Here is a 20,241-nt window from a genome sequence, read left to right as displayed (position 1 = left end):
TCCCCACATGGCAGGAGCCTGGCTGGCCCAGCCCTGCCTGGCATTTTGGCTGCTCTAATTCTGGATGTGGAATGGATCAGGGAGCCCAAGAGCCCTCCTGGCCGCCGCTGGTGACCTTGCACGTGAAGAGCTGTCACCACAGCAGGAAAATTCCTTCCTTTACCTTGTACCCTGCTCTGGGGACAGGCTGCTGGTGAAGCAGGAGCTGGAGATCTCTCATGCTGCATTTGGTTCCGTGTTTAGAAGGGATTTTGGGCTCTGAGCATGTTTTAGTTTAGATGAAGCAGAGATGTTTTAGGGTGGACATTCCCACATTCCCCATCTCTGCTCTACTGGAGTCACAGAATCACACAGTTAACTACATTGGAAAAGACCTTTGACATGATTGAGCCTCTCTGGTTCCCCACTGTGCAAATTGTTCCTGTGACATGGCATCACCTGATTAAGGCTTCTTTCCCTCTTACAACGCCTTTTCCAAACTGGGAATCAGTGTTTTCTTTAGGGTGCTTTCCAGTTGGTAATATGCAGAACCTTTGCCCTGTATTAAGAAAAAATGCTCTGTGGGCTGCCATCACATCTCTGTCAGTCAGAAAATGAGACCTGGTAGCTTTGAGATGGTTTGCTGTGCTCTGAAAATTTACCTTTCAGGTGCCTCCTGCCTGTGCTTGGTAACTTTGGGTTACTGCTTTTACTTACAGAATGGTTGGGGTTGGAAGAGACCTTAAAGGTTATCTTGTTCCACCCCCCTGCCATGGGCAGGGACACCTTCCACTATCCCAGGGTGCTCTAAACCCTGTCCAGCCTGGCCTTGGACACTCCCAGGGATGGGCACCCCAGCTTCTCTGGGCACCCTGTGCCAGGGCCTCAGCACCCTCACAGGGAAGAATTTCTTACCAATATAGAATCTAAACCTATTCTCTTTCAGTTTAAAGCCACTGTTTTCAAAAAGGGAGAGTGAGTGATATGTTCACAGGAGCTTAGAGGAGAAACTTATATTATCTGCAGCCCCTTTGGTCCTCAGTGGGAGCATTTCCAGGGATCAGAGAGGCTTTGGCTTTGTTCTTAGCTTGGTTTGGTCTGTGATTCTCTGTTTCTGACTGTACAGATCTGCAGATGGTCTGGCAGATCTTGAAAACTTCTAACACTTCACTCGCTTGGTTCATTTCCTCTTCTCCTGTACATCACCTTCTCCGTGGTTGTAGCCCTTGTAAACCACAATTATCATCTTGAATTCCTTTGAAAAGTGTAATTGCCACTGATGCAACCCGTGCTTCCTGCTGCTCTGTGCCAATGCCAGGACAGCTTTGCCTAGAGAGTCAGTCATCTGTTACTCAAACAATTAATGCAAATAACTTTTCTTTAGAAATGTGGTGAAACAGAAGAACCAAACTGTTGGTGATTCATTTGCAGGTCAGCTTTGCTTGGTCTCTTTGGGTCTGTTTGCTCTGGGAAGTGTGTGTCCCCATGGCCATTGAGTTCCTGTGCCTCCTGTGTGTTTGTCACCCTACAGCTGAGATGGGCTCAGCTCACTCGGTTAGGTGATGGATGGGTGAAGCAGACCATGCTTTGGAAAGTCCTGTAGTCAGCTGTGGTGCTTGGCAGAGCACAGTAATTTCTTAATTTGCTTTGGTGCAAATATCCAGCAGAGTATCAGGGAACAGCATCCCTCTCCCACGCTGCTGCTCCCCATCCCTGACTGCTCCACAGGGTCAGTGCTTGAGCTAATGGGACTCTGCAGAAATGCTTGCCTGCTCCTACAAGCCACCTTCCCTACTACACTGTGTATGTACAGCAGTAAATCACTTGCTCACCTGCATGGTGGCTCTAACAGGGAAGCTTAACCTTGATTTGCTACCAGGGCATCAGGTGAAACAGCTCTGTGGCTCTGCACCTCCAAGGTCAAACTCCCAGCTGAAGCAGGCACTCTGTGAGCCCCCTGTAAGTGTGGCAGTGCCACAGAGGTGACAAGTGTTCAGCTTTCCCACCTGGTGTGTTCTTCCTCCCCTGTCCGTGTGACTTCTCCATGAATTGTTTCCTGCTCAGACACTGGCAGGGTCTGTGCCATGGGGATTTGTGTGCGTCACAGAGTCTGCTCTGAAGTGGGGAGCTCCTTGGTTTAACTGCTGGCAGAAGGGAGCAGGAGGGTAGGAGCTCTGCAGAACTAGGCTGCCTTTCATATGTTGACAGGGATCTGTTTTGAGCAGGGCTGGGCACTGCCATCCTGCACACTGCAGTGGTGGTGGTCCCTGATGCCAGAGGTGTCTGGCAAGCATTGGCTGCAGGCAGGTACAAAACTCACCTCTTTGCAGGAAACCTAACTTCTTCAACAAATCACAATTTCCAGGAGAAGATCTGCCTCAGAGGGCTTCCAGTTGTGCATCTATGTGTTTAGTTGAAGAATTTGCATTTACCGAGTCAGCCAGTGGTTCAGTGGAGATCTTAGAATCAGACTGGGTTGGGTTGGAAGGCACCTTAGAGGTCACCTAGTTCTACTCTGTGCCATGGGCAGAGTCACCTTCCACTATCCCAGGGTGCTCTAAACCCTGTCCAGCCTGGCCTTGGACACTTCCAGGGATCCAGGGGCAGCCACAGATGCTCTGGGCACCCTGTGCCAAGGCCTGCCCACCCTCACAGGGAAGAATTTCTTCCTTATATATTCCATATGGCCAGAATTTTCTTCCTCAAGCTGAGCATTCACACAACATGCAGTATGTAAAACACAGGCTTCTCAAGTGCTAAAAGTCTGAAATGCATTTCTGCCATGAGCCAGATGACGCTGTAAAATTTTGGATCACAGTTGCTAAATGTAGGACTTGGTTTGAAGATTAAAAAAAATGGCATACTCACTATGCTTCACCATGTATTTTGTTTAATGATGTATCTGGGATGTTTGGGGAGCTGAGAATTGGATTTTTCTTTCAGGAGGAACCTTGCTGTTAGAGCACAGACTGCATACGAACAATTGCAGCAGTGGTGCTGCCAACTATTTTCACCAATAGATCTTAATAAAATATGTATTTGGGGAGTCTTGGATTTAGTGGGGTTAGAACTGCAGAGATGAGTTCTGCAGCACTGTTTTCAGAAGAGTTAGGTTTATTTTTGAAGTTTTATTTCTTTTTCAATTGAATTTGGACACAGGAGCCCATGTGAGACGCTCGGGTCTGACAGCTCTTGCTTATGTCAGAAGGGCACCATTGGGAAGATGCTGCTGGCAGAACTTGGATGCCATGAGTTTATAGGCTCTGTTTTCATGCAGAGAGTGCTCAATAGCATGCAAGTGGGCATTCCTTTAAATGCCCTGTCTAAAATCCATCATTCACTGGGCTTTTGTGCCAGAGCAGAGGCCCTTGCAGTCTGACTGCTGCTGTAGCCTGCTGAGTACAGCTGTGGGCACTCCAGACTATTTTCAGAGGCAGGGAGACGTAAAGCAATTGCCTGCTCTTGGGAGACTGCTCGAGGCCTTGGCTGGAGATGCACTGAAAGGAGGCATCTTGCCTTGTAGAAACAAGTACATTATTTGTTTCCCATTAAACAAAAGGTTTTTTTAAAATCTGAAGCCTAAGGTTTGGCCTGCTGATGGTAGGGGAGCTGTTTTGAAGTCACGCAAGTGGATTGTAAGGACTTTGAAAACCCCCTGAAAATCCTTGCAGAAGTTTTAACTTCTCTTTGACTCTGCTTTTCCTGCAGTGCCTTATGCAAGAGGCCTTAGTGCCGGCCTTCAGGACGAGCCTGGGTACATTCCTTGGCCGGAGTGTCCCTCCGAAATCCTGCCAAGGAGGAGGACCTGGCGTGTTTGAGATGTGGCTCCCTTGTGCAGGGAGGGCAGGAATGCCCGAACGCTGCCTCGTGCTGGGTGGCTCAGGGCAGCTCCGTGTCCCTCATGGGCACCGTGTGCAGGGCTGCTCCCCTGAGAACCCACAGCTTGGCTGACCTGCCTGCCTCTCCCCTTGGCTGCTCAGCCCCCAAATAGCACCCAGGGCCCTGGGCAGCCTGTGCTGGTCTTTCCTCCTAATGTGTTCCTCTCTTAGTAAAAGCTGTAATAAGATCCTTTGCTGGGACAGAGCATGGACAAAGGGACATCCTTCCTGCCCTGTTTGTTGAGCTGGGGGCTGGCCTGCCTGTGGTACCCAGCAGATCCCAGTGATCTTCAGGTGAGGGATTAGTGGGCTGGGATGCTCCAGCTTGCATTTGGAAGCATTCTAATTGTCTTTTAAGAGCTATTCCATAGCAAGGCTCGTGGCTGAGGGGAGAGCTGCACACACAGTCATCCTGTACATCTGGACACAAGCAGGTTTGCACAGCACCAGCCTTGATGTAGGTGCACAAAGAAAAACCTGCATGGTGAGGGAAGCAGTCAGTGTGCAGCCAGACACAGCAGAAGCAGATGCTGTTCCTGTGAGCCAGATCAGTTACAGCTGCTCAGCCCAGCACTGGAATCAGCTCTTGCATCTTTGACCTCAAGTAACAGGATGAAAAAGGAAACTGATTTCCTGGTTTCCCTTTCCTAGCTGAGAGTCCTGCTTTAAGGGACCTTGACTAATAGTTTCACATGTCATTTTGCTCAAAGTGATGCTTCTGGCTGTGATGGGAAAAGGAGAGGAAAATGCTGGGATGTCAAGGCTGAGCCGCCTGCCTTGGACACTGGTTCATGTTCCCACACTTTGCTTTAGCTTTGTATTGTGTCTCTCCCCTTTGCACTTTGAAGGGGCCAAACTTGCATAAAATATCAAGCAGGGAATCACCCTTCCAGCAGCCAGTGGTGGGAAGATTCCCTGTCCTGTGTCAGTGCAGGTATCTATGGTCCCAGTTGCTGCAGAGCACTGTGGAAGCCAGGAGTGTAACTGGGTATCAAGAGAGATAAGGCAAGTGTGTAAGCAGCAATCCACAAATGATGATCCAGGTGTATCCACCAGTTTTGGAACCCCGGTTCTACATGGGGCAGGAGCAGAGCTTGTATCAGTGAGGCTCTCCCAGCTCCTGTGGTTTCTCTGCTAGGACCATGTCTGCCATTGGAGCATGTGGTCACTGTTGTGCTGGCACAGAACGGCATGATTTATAGCATTACATGAGAAATTTGCTTTATGCATTTCTGCATCCTAGAAGCCTTCCTGCTGTTTGTGTTGCTGGGGGAAGTGGTTGGTTTTTGCTAGAATTCCATATTTAGTTTTGGAGTGCTCTGTTTGACATGTTGAATAGGTGAAGTTTCTGTTTCAGAGCTAGGCAGAGCCTGGCTGCAATCCTGAGGGAGCACGTGGCATGGACGTGCTTCCTGGCCTCTCCCCAGCACCAGTGGCACTTTTCATTTGGCTGCACACACTAAGGGGACACTTTTCCAGAAGCACTGGCAGCTGAGAGTGATGTGATACCCCTATTCATCTATGGATCAAGAGGTTCTGTGCTGGCTGCCTTGGAGAGACTCTGTGTCCTTCCAAAGTGTAGAAGACTGCTGTTTCTCCACTGTGAAGTCATGTCAAATGCTTTATGAATCTTCTGATACTTTGGGAGTGCCACCCGATTTACATGGCTGAAGTGTTGAGTCACATTAAAATTTACTTCAGTAGCAAGTCATTTCCCTGGGGATGTGACATTCCTGTCCCTTGGCTCTCCTTCCCATCAGAGTCTGGGCTGCAGGAGCCTGGAGTTGGTTCACAGAGGAGCACAGGGAGAATAAGGCAGAGCAGGAATGACAGTGAACAAACATACGTGAGTGTATTTATATATGACCTTGGAAAACAAGACAGGCATCCCATCGCAGCCCATCAGATGTCAGGTATTTGGGGGCTGGGTGTTGCTGCATGATGGGCTGTGTTTCATGCTGAGATATCTGCAGGCACAGTGAGCACCCAGGAGAGAGGGAGCCATGCCATAAATCCCAGAGTGCTCCTGAGCCTGTGCACTCTTAGCTTTGGTTCTTTGTTGAGCTTTGGATTCTTCTTGCCTCTCTGAAAGTGCTGGTATTTCCATTTCACACATTCAGTTACTTTCAGTAGTGATCTACACAGGGCTGGGGACGTTGGACTTAATTTTCCTACTATTACAGAACTTTAATCCAGAATTGTATTTCTGGAGTTTGGTTACTCTATGCTCGGAAGGGCAGGTGAGGACATATTTGTTGGCCAGAGCAGTTTTCAATGTCACTCTTACCTTGGACTGCTGCACAGTGACAAAGATTATATTGCTTTTCCAGGGAAGGGAATGAACCTGGGGATTCCACGAAGATCACCTACCATGAGCTGCTGCACAAAGTTTGCCAGTTTGCCAACGTCCTCCGCAGCCAAGGTACACAGCTGGGGCAACAGGAGCACTGGATACTGGGGAGGCATTTGGCCAAGGGTTTGGAGATTGGGGTCACTGCTTGTGTGATTGCCAGTCTGTTGAGTAATTCTCATCAATTTGTTCTGCAATGCACAGATTCATTCCTGGCTCTGTTCTGTGAAAACTGATCAGTGCTGGTCATATCAGCTGTACAAGGAAGAAATCAGTGCTCAAAACTTCATGCTCTGGGGTTTTCCAACAAGCTCTGTGGGCTCTGGTTACTTTCCTGCTTCCTTCAGGGAGGCAGATGAGAACATGGATTGTTAGTCATCATCTGTCAAGAGCCATAGTGCTTGAAAGGCAAAACCCAAGGCTGCTTCAGCTCCAACTCCAGCTGAAGCTGTATTGTGTGCATATAAATGTAGAATTAAAGGAACTGATTTATTTCTATGTCCTGTGCTTTTGCCATTTAACGTGTTCATTTTGACAAATGCCATGTTGACTTTCCCTCCCTAGGGGTGCAGAAAGGAGACCGGGTTTCCATCTACCTGCCAATGATCCTGGAGCTTGTTGTAGCCATGCTCGCCTGTGCCAGGATTGGAGCTCTGCACTCTGTTGTGGTAGGGACAAGCTCTTTGTGGTGCTCTTGGTGCTGAGCTCTGAGGAGAGCCGCTCTTGGTTTTGGGAGAGGAGCTGGAAAGATGAGTGCTGACCATGAGATGGATGGAAGCTCAGTTAAGATGCTGCCGTTTCCCTGCATTAACTGTGCAATGAGCTCCTTTGGCTCTCTCCATCAGTGCCTGGTGGTGAATCATTTGCCTTGGGTGAACAGCACAGAGCTGTGGGGTGTGGGGCTGGGTTTCTGTGTGTCCTTGCTGACTCTGCTGTGTGCTCTCTGGCAGTTTGCAGGTTTCTCTGCAGAATCCCTTTGCGAGCGGATCCTTGACTGTGGTTGCTCTCTCCTCATCACGGCAGGTAAAGCAAACGTCTGAGCAACTCTCTTCCTGTTGCCTGGATGAAAGATCTTTATTTTAAAAGCCTGGAAGTGGAAGAAAGAAAACCAGTGCCTCAGCTGAGCCTCCCAAAGCAGGTCCAGTGCTGTAGCTGCTTCCCACTCCAAATGTGGTGAAGCCTCTGAGCAGCCCCTCAGTTTGTCCTGTAAAGCTGGATGTCACCAGCTGCTAATAGAATGTTTCCAAACACTTCTCATCCATGTTTCTCCTGAAAATCAGCCAGATATTTGCAAGATGTATCATGAGGGAGGCCTAATGTAAGAATTACCACCCTTCCCAGTTGTAATGACATTTCTGCTGCAGCTCTCAGCCTTATAAAGCAAAGGATCAAGAGTGTGGTAGTAGTTACATGTAAGCCCACTGCATTTCCCAGCTTTGTTTTTTCCAAAAGTGCAAGAAATAGTGTTTTTATTAAATCCCATGGCATGAAAAGTACCCATTAAACTGCAGTCCTTGTTCTTGATACATTGGATTATTTTCCACAGAATATTCTCAAGAGATTTGCCAGGTCATACTGGGACCTCTCCCAGAGAAGAAATTCCACCGTGTCTTTTGGCATCTGTTTCTCTGGGCTAAAAGTGTGCATTAGGAGAGCTTTCCCATCAGCTGTTTGTCTGCTTCCTCTCACACAGTGCAGAGTCTGCTCTGCCCCTGAAACTGCTTGTTGCTCCAGCTATCCCAGGCTGCCTTGGCTGGGAAACCCTTCTGATGTTTTCCTCACCATTTTGCAGATGCCTTTTATCGAGGGGACAAACTGGTCAACTTGAAGCAGATTGCAGACGAAGCCGTCCGGAAATGTATAGACAAGTAAGTTTGGATTCCCTTGTAGAACCAGGGCATTGCTGCCAGAATCTGCTCCTGCACAAGTGGGAGTTGTCACAGGTGGGCAGACTCTGCAGCAGGTCTGACACAAACAGTCATCAGATGTTACAGAAAGGGAAATAATCCTGGTGAAATGACTTTGCCAAGCTTACAGACACAGCATCTGTGTAGCTTGTGGGAGACTGAACGTGGGTTTGTGTGTTAGATCAAACATGGAAATTCAGGGCAGATAGTCTGCACGTTAGAAATTCAAATTCTTTAAGAAAACGTAAGTCTTTATGTCTGTAAAAATAGATACCTGGGAGGACAAAAATGATCCTGAAGCTGGAAATGAACTGGTGGAGACTGTGTTGGTACCCTGAACAGGGTTGAAGGGAAATAGAATCATTCTGTCAGTGTTCTCTAAGCTGTCTTTTCCCTCATAAGGAGGCAAACACCTACACCTTTCCTTGATGTATAATCAGGCTTCAGAAGCCTTTCCTCCGTCTGAGACAGTCAGTCATGCTTAGGGGTTGGAGCAGCCACTAACATCTCCTGGTAGGAAGGTTTGTTCCTGGTGACAAGCAGGCAAATTTGGGATTTGTAAGGAATCTCCACAGCAGTGTCCTGGGAGAGAGACCTGTGAGACCCCTGCTTCCTTTCAGGAATCACACGTGATTATTCCCCGGTAAGCTGTGCACAGACCGTTCCTGCTCTCCAAGCTGGTCCTGTGGCTGGTGTCCTTTAAAGTTCATGGTGTACCATGGAGTTTGCATGGCAGCAAATGTGCCAACAAAAGGAGCTCCAGGCCCCTGCCCTGCCTCCATTGCTGCCTGTGAATCCCAGGAAAGACTGGCTCAGCTCCTGAGCAGCCCAATGTGACAGCTCCTGCCTTTTACAGGGGATCCTCTTTGAAAAAGTGCATCGTGGTGAAGCACCTGGGCAGGGAAGAGGTAGCAGTGGACGGGACCTGCAGCAAATCTCCTCCTCTGAAAAGGCTGTGCCAGGAGGTGCAGGTGTGTTCCTGGTGGGATGGGGGCAGGTTTTATTACCATGAGCCCAGCAAACTGATCAGTGCAAAGCCACTGCAGTGATTCCCTGAACACTCCTGTTCCTGTTTTCACCCCTCCTTGCTGACGTTGCAGTGTGAGTGGTCTGAAAAATGGTTCCTTTTCCTCACCGAGATCCTCTCCCTGCTACTTCCTTTAACACCCTCACAAGCTGCCAGCCCACAGGACCCCTGGGTACATCTTCCAAAGCCACTAGGGACAAGATACTCATTTTCCTCTGCCTAGTACAAGGCTTTTTCTTCCTAACCCTTTGTCTCTCTCCCCTTCTGTGCAAAGACCGATGCTGCACTGTAGCTGTGACAGTGGCAGCAGGAGAGGAAACCCAGGAGATTTGTGCTCAAATCTGAGTGTGAGCTCAGTGCAGCCCCGTGACGGGGCAGCAATCCTCTGCTGAGAGCAGTGCAAGGTCTGTGCAGCTGCCATAGGGACTCTGTCAGCTCTCAGGCTGGGCTTTCCTTTGCAACTAGAGATAAAAAGATGTGGCCCAGAGGCATGTGGTGAGACAGGGGGTGGAAGGAGGAGAAGGTGTCTTGGGGCTGTGGCTGCCTGCTGACATCCCAAGGCTGCTGAGCAGCCCTGCTGTGCCCAGCTCTTACCTTCTCCAAAGGTTACTTTCATCTACCCCACAGCTCCAAATCTTGCCATGTTGTCTTCTGTCCCTCTGTGTTGGGTGATTATTTGCACTGAGTTACCCCCAGGCTGCTGCTGGCTCAGAAATAGGTTGTGTTTGGGGAGTATTTGAGCTTTAGATTCTGCTTTCAGGAGGAGTGGTCTGTGTACATCCCTGGAGCAAGAAGTCCAGCAGATTCTCTACCTTTATTTTCCCTCAATCAGCTGTGTTAGTTTTATTGGGGTGATGCTCTCTGTTTGACAGCCTGGCCATGTCCCTTAGCCTGCTCTGCCCTTCTTTTTGCGAGGGCAAGGTAGATGCAAAGGTTTGGGAAATGTGGAGCAGACCAATCTTCCTGGGTGAGGTTTCCCTGGTAGGGTAATTGCAGGGCAGCCTGTCCCTGTGCTGGTTCCAGTAGGTGAGGTGAGGATTTTGTGCAGAATGTCCTGGGGAGAGGCTGAAGGGTGTCTCTTACCCTTTGGCTCTCTTTACTCTCCTTGTTTCCATACTTTATTAAGGATTCTTTCCATCATGGATGCATTTTTACTGTGCCATTGGCTTGTGAGAGGCTATTGGATGGTCTGTGGGCTGTGTGCTGGCTCTGTGCCTCTGTCCCCAGCCAGCCATGTGCAAGGGGTGGCCTTGGGGACCTGCCCTGGGGGCAGCTGGTACCCTGGAAAGGTGATGGAAATGGGCAGGCTTCTGCTTAGAGGGCATCTCTCCTGGCCTGGCCCTGGATCTGAGCATTTTCCAGCATCCAGGCCTGTGGGCTTCCAGCTCCCTGCCTGCCAAGCCCGGTGTGGATCCTCCCCTTCTCAGATTTCACACCCTCTTTGTGGATTTTTAACAGGAAATAAAGACTGAAAGCTCACAGAGACTCCATCCCAAGGTATTTACACACAGCACTGCCTTCCTTTTTTGGCACCTCCCTTCTGCTTCCCGTGCAGCTCCCCACCTCCCTTAACTGCTCTGGCTGCCCAGCCACACGTGCCCTCCTAACCGTGGTGCCAGCAGCTGCATGTCAGTGACAGACCCTCCCCAGCTTGGCAGAGCTGCCCACGGCGTGGGGGTGAGTGCAGTGCCACCAGTGCTTCCAGAACCAGCCCCACACCCGTGACCCCTGGGCACAGCCAGGGTGCTGCCCGGGGAGTGCAGAGCCCTTGGGCTGCAGTGTCAGCACCCAGGCCAGCGTTTGGCTCTCTGCCTTTCAAAAGCAGCTCTCACCATGCACTTCCCTTTGTGGGGAGGCTGGCAGGGGTCACAGGCAGCAAAGCTGCATCTCCAGAGCCAGCACGTGGACTCTGCCTGCCTCATCCAAGGAGCCTCTGGGCCCCCAGAGCAGGCAGGCAGAGACACACGGTGCCATGGGTCTGACCTCCTCCCCGGGGCACTGCAGGCTGGGTGCTGAGTCAGGGATCCTTCAAGGAGGGATGCAAGAGAAAACGGATGGATAGTCTTGGGCTTGTCTACCTGGTGCCTTGCTGGGAGCTTGCTGGTGGGACAGAATTGTGGAAACTGCTTTGCCAGGTAAAACCAGGAGCCCTGAGGGTCCATGAAAGCTTTCCAAGTGGGCCGAGTTGTGCCAAACTGTCAAGCAGCTGGTGTGCCTTGCACCACATCTGCAGGAGCTGTGTGCTCCTGATGTCTCAGGTGCCTCCAGATGTCTCATGAACATCTTCAGGGCTGCAGAGTCACCTTGTGGCTGCTCTCTGTGCACCCCAGCTGAGGGAACTGTGGCAAGGCTGGCTTTGTGAGGAGGAAATGTGCAGGGCTCTGGGTCAGGCCTTGCCCTCGCAGAGATGTGAGAAGTGGAGGTCTGAGCTGAGGCTGGGGCACGTTCCCTGCCCAGCTTCCCCCAGGCTTCTCAGAGGAAAGGTGAGAAGGTCAGGGGAAGTTGTCTCGTCCTGAACTGTGCCACCATCCTGGAGAGGTGGGCAGCCAGAACAACCCTCAGGGTGATCTCTGCCCATCAGCCACAGCCTTGGTGGCTCTGTCACAGTTCTGGCATCTTCAGTCAGCCAGTGCTGGATGGCTCTGCATTGGTGCAGACATTTCTTACCTGGGTAGTTAGTACCTAAAAACCCAGATAACAGATATTTTTGTGGGCCTGCAAGGCCAAGCAGTGTGAGCCCACAGTGCTGCTGTTCGTCTCGGGCCATGCTGCCATCAGGGTCCCCACAATGTGTGTGGGACAGGTGGCTGTGGGACGTGTGGCTGTGCTTGCTGCTTGGCTGTGGGACTGCAGCTCGGGGCAGCCCCACAGGGCAGGAGGAGCCTGGTTGTGGGAACAGCCCAGAGCAGCTGCTGCCAGCCTCTCCTGGCTGCTGCTGCCACCCATGGGGATTCATCACCATTACCTGTGCTCTGGACACTGCTTCAGACAGAAGTCCTGAAGCCAGACCATGTTTGAAGTTTTTCCTCGTGGCTGTGGGCTGTGAAAAGGAGCTTTGGGAGTGGGAGCTGCAGCTCTGGTGCATGGTTTGCAGCAGGCTGTGCTGTGAACATCCCTCTTGATGGCCTGTGAGGGGGGCGAGGTTTGGGCTGTGCTCCTCATCCCCCTCCTCTCTTCTTTTTGGACAAGGCTGTTTCTAATCTTGTGCTTTCCTCAGACCCCCTGGAACCCAGCCATGGATGTGTGGTGGCATGAGCTGATGCGTGGTGCCAGCACAGAGTGTGAGCCCGAGTGGTGCGACGCCGAAGACGAGCTCTTCATCCTCTACACGAGCGGCTCCACTGGCAAACCCAAGGTGTGCTCCCAGCTCCCTGCACGGCCAGGCTGAGCCACAGGAACCCCTCAGCTGGGGGAACTGGGATTTGGGAGGCCCCAGCAGCAAGAGGAGCCACAGAGGTCTTAGAAAGGGGCTGTGCTGGTCATTCCTGCTCAGCTGCTGTTGGAGCTCAGCAATGCTCAGCTGGGCCTGCAGGGTGAGGGTGATGGTGGGAGCTCACCCTGACACTCCTGTGCCTTCTCCTCGCAGGGTGTGCTGCACACCGTGGGTGGGTACATGATTTTTGCTGCCACCTCCTTTAAATACGTGTTTGATTACCAAGCTGAGGATGTGTACTGGTGCACGGCCGACATCGGGTGGATAACGGGCCACTCCTACCTCACCTACGGCCCCCTGGCCAACGGGGCCACCAGCGTGCTGGTGAGTGCTGTGTGCCCGTGGGTGCTCTCACTCCAGGAAGAGGGAGATGGTGGTGCTGAGCTGCAGCCCTGCATTGCTCCAGGATGGTGTGCAGGGCTCTGTGGGGAAGGGTGGTGCTCTCCAGGGAAGGTGTTGTGACTGCTTGGGGGAGTAGTTTGTGGTTGGCTTTTGGCTGGGTAATTTTTTCAAATGCTCCCCTGTTTATTTCCCATAAAAGTACAGGCCTTGTGTACCAATGGAGCTGGAGCTGCTCTGAATTAATGCAAAAACTCAATCAGGGAGTGATGTTTTCCCTGCTGATGTTGATTTGACAACTTGTTGTTTAATTCCTGTGCCTGTATCTCTCTTGGCAGTGTAACAGATCAGGGAGCCAGAGACCTATGCCCAGGAATCCCCAGGGAAATGCAAGCAGGAAAATCACTGTTATGTTGGGAGAGGCCTTTTGGGAGTTCTTGATACTTTGGGTTGTGATTTTGTCACAGTGTTTTGACCTCTTGCCCTTTGCCACATGGGCAGGGTCAGTTGGGCTGGTGGGACTGTGTCACTGTGGGGCCACCCAAGTGCCTGTGCTGCAAGGGGTGCCAGGGGACATCTGCTAGATGAGGGGGGTGACATCTGCCCAGTGAGGGGATCCTTGACCTGGGCTGGTTTCACTGTGTGGTACCCCTATAAGGACATGCTGGGGTCCAGCTGCTGTTTGGCTCTTCCTGCTTGGGCAGGTGCTGCAGGTGGGGAGCAGTGAGGAGCAGCTGTGTCACTGCTCTGTCTCCTGCTCAGTTTGAAGGCGTCCCCACCTACCCAGATGTTGGCAGAATGTGGAGCATCATTGACAAGTACAAGGTGACCAAGTTCTACACAGCACCCACGGCCATCCGGCTGCTGATGAAGTACGGCGAGGAGCCTGTCAAAAAGTGAGTGCCAGTCCCAGGGGAAGGAGGACGTTGGCTTTGCACAGCAGGGTTGAGTGGGTGATGCCAGAATGACCCAGGTCTCTTTTCCCCTGTGGGAGAGTGCTGAGAAAGCTCTGACCTGTATCTGGAAAGTCCATTTTGGGTAGCCCAGGGGTTCCTACAGGCTGTGCTGTGCAGCAACTCACAGCTCCATAGCCTGCTGAGCCCCTGCCAGCCCCCTCCTCTCTGCAGGCACAGCAGGAAGTCCCTGAAGGTGCTGGGGACCGTGGGTGAGCCCATCAACCCCGAGGCCTGGCTGTGGTACTACCGTGTGGTGGGAGAGGAGAGGTGTCCCATTGTGGACACCTTCTGGCAGACAGAGACGGTGAGTCCTTGCTGGGTGTCCCTGGCACCTCTCTGTCCCTTGTGCTCCCTGCAGGTTTCCCGTAGTGGGGTTTGGGGTCTGTGGGGACTACTTGTTTGGGCTGCACAGGAAACTCTGATGTGCCCCTTCTCTTCCTATCCTGGAACTCAAGCAGGCTCCAAAAGGAGAAACCTTCCTCTCCAAAGGGTCTCTTCCAAACTCTGCTCTGGACACTGCTCTGCTGCCTCTCCTTCTCTCCCCCAGCTCCAAAGCTTTGTGCCCAGATTCCCCATCCACTGCCATATCCTTCCCATCTCCACACCTGCCCTGAGTAGCCCTGACTGGGATGTGCTGTTCCCAGAGCTGATGGCACAGCTGTGGGATGGGCTGGCACGGCCCAGACTCACTGGGCTTTGCCTCTCTTTGCAGGGAGGCCACATGCTGACACCCCTTCCTGCTGCCACCCCCATGAAGCCAGGCTCTGCTGTGAGTACTTGTGTTCTCCTCCCCAGGAGCCTCAGCAGGGCCCTCTCTGTGCCATGGCTGGGTGGTTGCAGACTGCCAGAGGTGGGGGGACAGTGGTGCACATGGGGAGGTGACCACCTCCCAGATCCCAGGCCCCGTGCAGCCACACTCATGGGCACCGGGTACCACAGCTCTCCAAAGCTGCCCTTGCCCTGCCTCCCTCCTCTGGTTAACAGGGGTCTAATGCAGGGATGCACCTCCATCTCTCCTTTCTCCTTGGTCCTCATGGCAGACATTCCCCTTTTTCGGTGTGGTCCCTGCCATCCTGAGCGAGTCAGGGGAAGAGCTGGAAGGAGAAGCAGAAGGTTACCTGGTAAGGAAGGGCTGATCTTCCCCACCCTCCTTTTGTCCATCCCCTGTGAGCTCTGGGACATTCCTGGTGGAATACCCACATCTTTTGGCCCAGGGAAGGGGTTGAGTCACCATCCCTGGAAGTGTTCAAAAAACGTGTGGAGGTGGCACTTGAGGACATGGTTTAGTGGTGAATGTGGGTGATGGTTGGACTTTTCCAGCCTTAAAAAATTTGTGATTCTACCTCCACTAACTCTGGTCCACACACCCTTGGGTAGTGGGAACTCCCTCCAAGGCCATAACTTTGTGGGAGCTTTTACAGGTGATCACTAAATGCACTTGCTCATGTGGGCAAGGCAGGAGGATGGGAACAACTGCTCAGCCAAGCTCCTTCCCCCTGGCCAAAGCTGGTGAGACTTTCCCAGTGGATCAGTGCTGGCAGCAAGTGTCTGAGTGCTACTCATGGCTCTCTGACATCTCTCTCTGTGGTGCAAACCAGGTTATTGCTTTGGCTCTCACTGCCCCAGCTCTGTGTTTCTCACCCGCAGGTGTTTAAGCAGCCCTGGCCAGGGATCATGCGCACGCTCTACGGAAAGCACCAGCAGTTTGAAACCATTTACTTCAAGAAGTTCCCTGGCTACTACGTGACAGGAGATGGTAAGGGGGTCCAGGCTGGTGTGGGCACAGGAGCCTGGGGACAGCAGTGCAAATCTTGCCCTGTCCTGCCCTCAGAATCCCTTATCAGTTGCTCTGAGGGCTGGCACTGCTACCTCACACTCATTTCTGGCTATTTTTAGGTTGCAGAAGAGATAAAGATGGTTATTACTGGATCACAGGGCGAATTGATGACATGTTGAATGTTTCTGGTAAGAAGGAGTTTTGTCTTCAGTGGAGACCAATGCAATGTGCTTTGTGACACTTCTGCATCCATTTCAAAAGGCACCTGCTTTATGGGGAGGGTTTTGCACCTGTGATTCTGTTCAGCAACTTGTCCTCAAGGTGGATCCAGTTTCTGGGGCAGGGTTATTTCAGGGACACAGAAGCCTGTGACTTGGTGACTTCCTGCACCATTTTCCCTGGAGACAAAGCCTTGGAGGGAAGGAACCTTCTGTAACCAGCCAGGGCACCTCTGCTGAAGGATTTAGGGCCACAGGGAATTTACAGGGTTTGGGCAGGAACATGGGGTTGCTAATCCAGCGTGCTGCTCCATGGAGGGCTCACCTCAAAGCTGGATCAGGCTGCTCAGCGCTCTGAAGATTCTCCCACCTCTCTCACCTGAGTCTTTGAGATTCACCTGCTTCTCAGCCCATCAATTTCCATGTACTCTATTTAATAGTTCCCTCCCTCCTTTCCTGGAGCCTGTATTCTCCAGGTATGTCCTGCTGGCTCTGAGGTGCTACTTGACTTGTCCCTGGATCAAATTAGATCCTTTCACCTGACCAGCAGCGCCTGATTCTCCTCCAGCTGATCATTCTGGGAGTTGACACCACTTTCCTGTGCCTTTCTGTGACAGCAGTGCTGGGGTGGAATGTTGGAGCACAGGTACAGGAGCAGAGGTGTGCAGGACTGAGTTGTGCCCCTGCCCCAAGACGTGGAATGTCATTGCCCCTCCTCACAGCACTGGGCTGGAGCCTGGACTCTGTAGATCCAACCTCTTCCTCTGCACCTTCTGGCTGACCATGTGGGCAGGTCTCCTCTTGCCAAATCCAGCTCCTCCTCAGCCTGTGCCTTGGAAAAACATCACTGTGAGCTATTCATGATGTGATCCAGAAAGAAGCTAAAGGTGGGAGGGGGAACAGCCAAGGGAGGTGGCTTCTGCAGGTGAGTGACACCTGGCAGTTTCCAGAGCACTGTGGAAATGAGTTTCACTCTCCAGCTGTTGTCCTTTCCCAAGCACGTCAAACTGATGCTCTCAAATCTATAGTTTAGGGCCTTTTACAGCCTCAGGCCTCTTCCTGCAGCTCTGTAAAGCTTTGTCTCCCCCTTGTTTCCAGGCCACTTGCTGAGCACGGCCGAGGTGGAGTCAGCCCTGGTGGAGCACATGGCGGTGGCTGAGGCTGCCGTGGTCAGCCACCCCCACCCCCTGAAGGGCGAGTGCCTCTACTGCTTTGTGACCCTGAGAGAGGGCCACGAGTTCACCAAGAACCTCGCAGATGAACTCAAAAAACAAGGTAGCAACAGCCAAATAGTGGGGAGCAGGCAGGGGCAGGAGAGGTGCTGGAGGGGTTAAGGGCTTGGGTGCTTGCCTGTGGTCTGGGGAATGCAGCGTGGACAACTGCCACAAGGTGCCTCTTGATTACAGAGCACGGCTGACAAAGACTAAAATTAGTTCTGCCAGCCTTTGGCTGCTCATGTGATGCCATCTCTGCCTCGTGGGAGCTGGCAGCCCTGTGAGGGACTGGGATGCTCAGCAGGCTTTTGTTTGCATCCCTGGCAGACTGGGACATCCTGAGAGGATCATGGGGTTTCTGTAGGGTGGTGCTCTGGGTGTTTGTGCCCTACTCTCAAGGAGTGTTTCACTGCAAACTGCAGCAAAGAACACATGAAACGACCCATGGGCAGCTTCTTCTCTGGAGGAGCCCAAGAGTGAATTTGAATCAATCCTTGCTCTATCAAAATGGTCATGGTGTTGGTTGTAGCTGGAAGATGGAGGGAGTGAAAAAATGAGCACTCTCACTGTTGGGGAGCTGTGCTTCTGGCCCTGTTGGTATTGCAGGTTATGTTGTCCCCCTCCACTGTGTAGAGGCTCAGGTGTAGCAGCCCCAGGTACTGCCCTGCCAGGTGTCTCAGGAGCTGGGCTCTGTGTCTTAACCTTCTGTTCTTCTGTCATGGAAAGGATGTGTGGCTTCTCCTCATCCCTGCAACAAAAATCTATTTTTTTTTCAGTCAGAGAAAAAATCGGGCCCATAGCAACACCTGATTACATCCAGTACGCCCCCAGCCTGCCCAAAACGCGCTCAGGTGAGTTCAGGAGTGGTGCTGGGGAGGACTGGGCAGTTCCTGCCAGTAGAAATTGGTCAGCCCTGCTCTGTTTGTCCAGGGCTGTCAGATTAGGGAAGGTACAAGCTCAGGGTGAGCAGGATGTGCAGGTCTGGTACGTCCACTTCTGCTAAGGATGCTGAAGAGATCTTGGCTCCTGGGGAGAGGGATTTTTTATATGGACAGACAATGCAGGATAAGGGGTGATGGTTTTAAACTACTGGAAGGCAGGTGTAGATTAAATAGACATAAGGAACTGTTCCCTGTGAGGGTGGGCAGGCCCTGGCACAGGGTGCCCAGAGAAGCTGGGGCTGCCCCTGGATCCCTGGAAATGTCCCAGGCCAGGCTGAACAAGGCTGGGAACAGCCTGGGACAGTGGAAGGTGTCCCTGCCCATGGCAGGGGGGTGGAAATAGATGATCTTTATGATCTCTTCCAACCCAGACCATTTTGGGATTCTGACTCCTGCTTCCTTTTCTTGGCTGTCATTACAGGAAAAATCACCAGACGGATATTAAGGAAGATTGCCAAAAATGACCAAGATCTGGGGGACATCTCCACCTTGGCAGACCCGGGCATCATCAAACACCTTTTCAACAGCAGATGTGACACTAAGCAGTAGCAGCAGGATCTGTCCCTGCTGCTACAGGGCAGCAGTGGCACCTGATGAGCAGGTCCCTCCAACAGCCGCTGCCTGCCCGGAAGGAAACCTTCACCTGTTGAATTGAATGTACCAATGGTAGGAACGAGGAGAGTCTGGCTCTGGAGAGGCCGTGTCCGTGCCCTGGATGAGGTGTCTGTCATGTTCCAGATGGATGTCACACATCTGAGGGTCAGCCTGGTGCACAGAGGGACTCGTCCTCCTCCCTTTTCAGCACCTCGTTCTTGATTTTAATTTAATTTGGGGGGTGGGGGAAAGGGTGTTAATTTACTTTATGTCCTGGAGGGGCCCTGGCACCTTGTGCACAGTGGGAAGGAGCTTTGGGGGTTGGAGGGGAAGTGGTGCTGGAGTTACTCAATGCAGGCAGGCCTGGGAGGGGTATCCACCACTCCCCACAGAGCAGCTGAGCTTCCTTTTGTGCTTGGAGTGCTGCAAGCTGCAGGAGCACTGCAGCAGCCACATCATCACTGCACAGCTGTGCTCATCCTGCATCCACTGGCCTGCTGCTAGCACAGCTGCCTGGAGCCTTCAGAGGAGTGGGGCAAGGCTCCAGGGAGCTCTGGGCTTTAAACAGGGGTTTTGGGGCAATCTGATACCAAGATCTGCTGCTTCCTCACTGTGTTGTGCCAGCTGGTGCACTGTCCCCAGTCCAGGGTCCTTCACTGGCCACGGACAGCACAGGGAGCCAGGAAGGGAAAAGCCTTGGTGTGACATGCTCCATGGAGCCCTGGTTCCTCCAGCCCTGCTGCCACCAGCTCACGGCTGAAGCAGAGCTGGAGCAGCTGAATGCTCCTTTTGTGTCCTGGGTGAGGACTGGGAGCTGTTACACTGAAGGATGGAGAGGAAATGGAGCCAGGCAGAGGCACCTTTCCCATGGCACCTTGACCACTGCTACAGCAGAGAAACCAAGGCAGGCAGGGCTGTGGGAGTCCTACACATTTCCTCATCAGGAAAAAGTGGTGGGAGATGTTTAAAGTCAGTGTTTGCTTAAATCTGACACGGCTTAAGGATGATGAGAGCTAAAGTCCCACAAACATTTTCCCCAAGAGCCTTGACCACCACCAGGGTCCTGCCAAAGCCATCCTTCCTCCAGTGAAGGACATTTAACTCCAGCCAGGGCTGAGCTGGGGCTCATACCTCCTTTGCAATGTCTCTATGAAACCTGCATGTGAACTGTTTGATTTTGCACTTAAACCAAAGGAGAACTGGGCTTTAAAACTTGCTGCAACAGCTGTTTTGGGGAGTGCCAGTGGCCAGGGATTACCTGCAACCTGAGCTGACTCGGGGCTGGAAAGGAGGAGCAACTGCCTCTGGGTCAGGGTGCTCAGGGCAGGTGTTGGTGTGCTCTGCTGGGCTGTTGACCAAGTCCCAAGTCTCACTTGTTACCTGCTGCTCTCACTGGCACAGCACCTGTGTCACCTCTAACCTCGGTGCCTGCCTGTGTCCCATGTGCCCCCACAGCTCTGTACCACTGGACTGTGCCACCTTGGTGACAAGGAGTCCTACATCATTGTTCCTCCTGTTTCTTTGTCAGCTATGTATTTTTGTTTGGAAAACAGCAAGAATTTAATGCAAAATGGAATAAAATTCAAGAAAACAAAATGGAAACAGGCTTGGAGTGTGTGTGGCCATGC

At 52.1% G+C, this 20,241-nt stretch overlaps 1 protein-coding gene across 2 annotated transcripts in view; it reads left to right on the top strand.

Annotated features, from left to right (window-relative positions):
- The window catches only part of ACSS2 (acyl-CoA synthetase short chain family member 2), a 31,765-nt gene extending 11,550 nt beyond the window's left edge, over nucleotides 1–20,215 (top strand). The window contains exons 3-19 of one of the 2 annotated variants that reach the window (XM_085557961.1): nucleotides 6,188–6,279; nucleotides 6,772–6,875; nucleotides 7,158–7,230; nucleotides 8,000–8,075; nucleotides 8,971–9,085; nucleotides 10,600–10,638; nucleotides 12,359–12,496; nucleotides 12,728–12,898; nucleotides 13,676–13,809; nucleotides 14,041–14,173; nucleotides 14,582–14,638; nucleotides 14,910–14,990; nucleotides 15,517–15,625; nucleotides 15,766–15,834; nucleotides 16,963–17,139; nucleotides 17,855–17,929; nucleotides 18,441–20,215. In XM_085557961.1, coding sequence (XP_085414087.1) covers nucleotides 6,188–6,279; nucleotides 6,772–6,875; nucleotides 7,158–7,230; nucleotides 8,000–8,075; nucleotides 8,971–9,085; nucleotides 10,600–10,638; nucleotides 12,359–12,496; nucleotides 12,728–12,898; nucleotides 13,676–13,809; nucleotides 14,041–14,173; nucleotides 14,582–14,638; nucleotides 14,910–14,990; nucleotides 15,517–15,625; nucleotides 15,766–15,834; nucleotides 16,963–17,139; nucleotides 17,855–17,929; nucleotides 18,441–18,568 — 1,771 coding nt within the window. In that variant the 3' untranslated portion in view covers nucleotides 18,569–20,215. The remainder of the gene's footprint in view (nucleotides 1–6,187; nucleotides 6,280–6,771; nucleotides 6,876–7,157; nucleotides 7,231–7,999; nucleotides 8,076–8,970; nucleotides 9,086–10,599; nucleotides 10,639–12,358; nucleotides 12,497–12,727; nucleotides 12,899–13,675; nucleotides 13,810–14,040; nucleotides 14,174–14,581; nucleotides 14,639–14,909; nucleotides 14,991–15,516; nucleotides 15,626–15,765; nucleotides 15,835–16,962; nucleotides 17,140–17,854; nucleotides 17,930–18,440) is intronic. The other variant, XM_085557962.1, reaches the window with a different exon arrangement.
- The last annotated feature ends 26 nt before the right edge of the window (nucleotides 20,216–20,241 follow it).

The sequence above is a fragment of the Lonchura striata genome, chromosome 20 (genome assembly GCF_050655825.1).
Source record: "Lonchura striata isolate lonStrDom1 chromosome 20, ASM5065582v1, whole genome shotgun sequence".
Lineage (NCBI taxonomy): Eukaryota > Metazoa > Chordata > Aves > Passeriformes > Estrildidae > Lonchura > Lonchura striata.
Note: the sequence above shows the minus strand (reverse complement) of the source record. Positions and strands in the feature narration are given on the sequence as shown.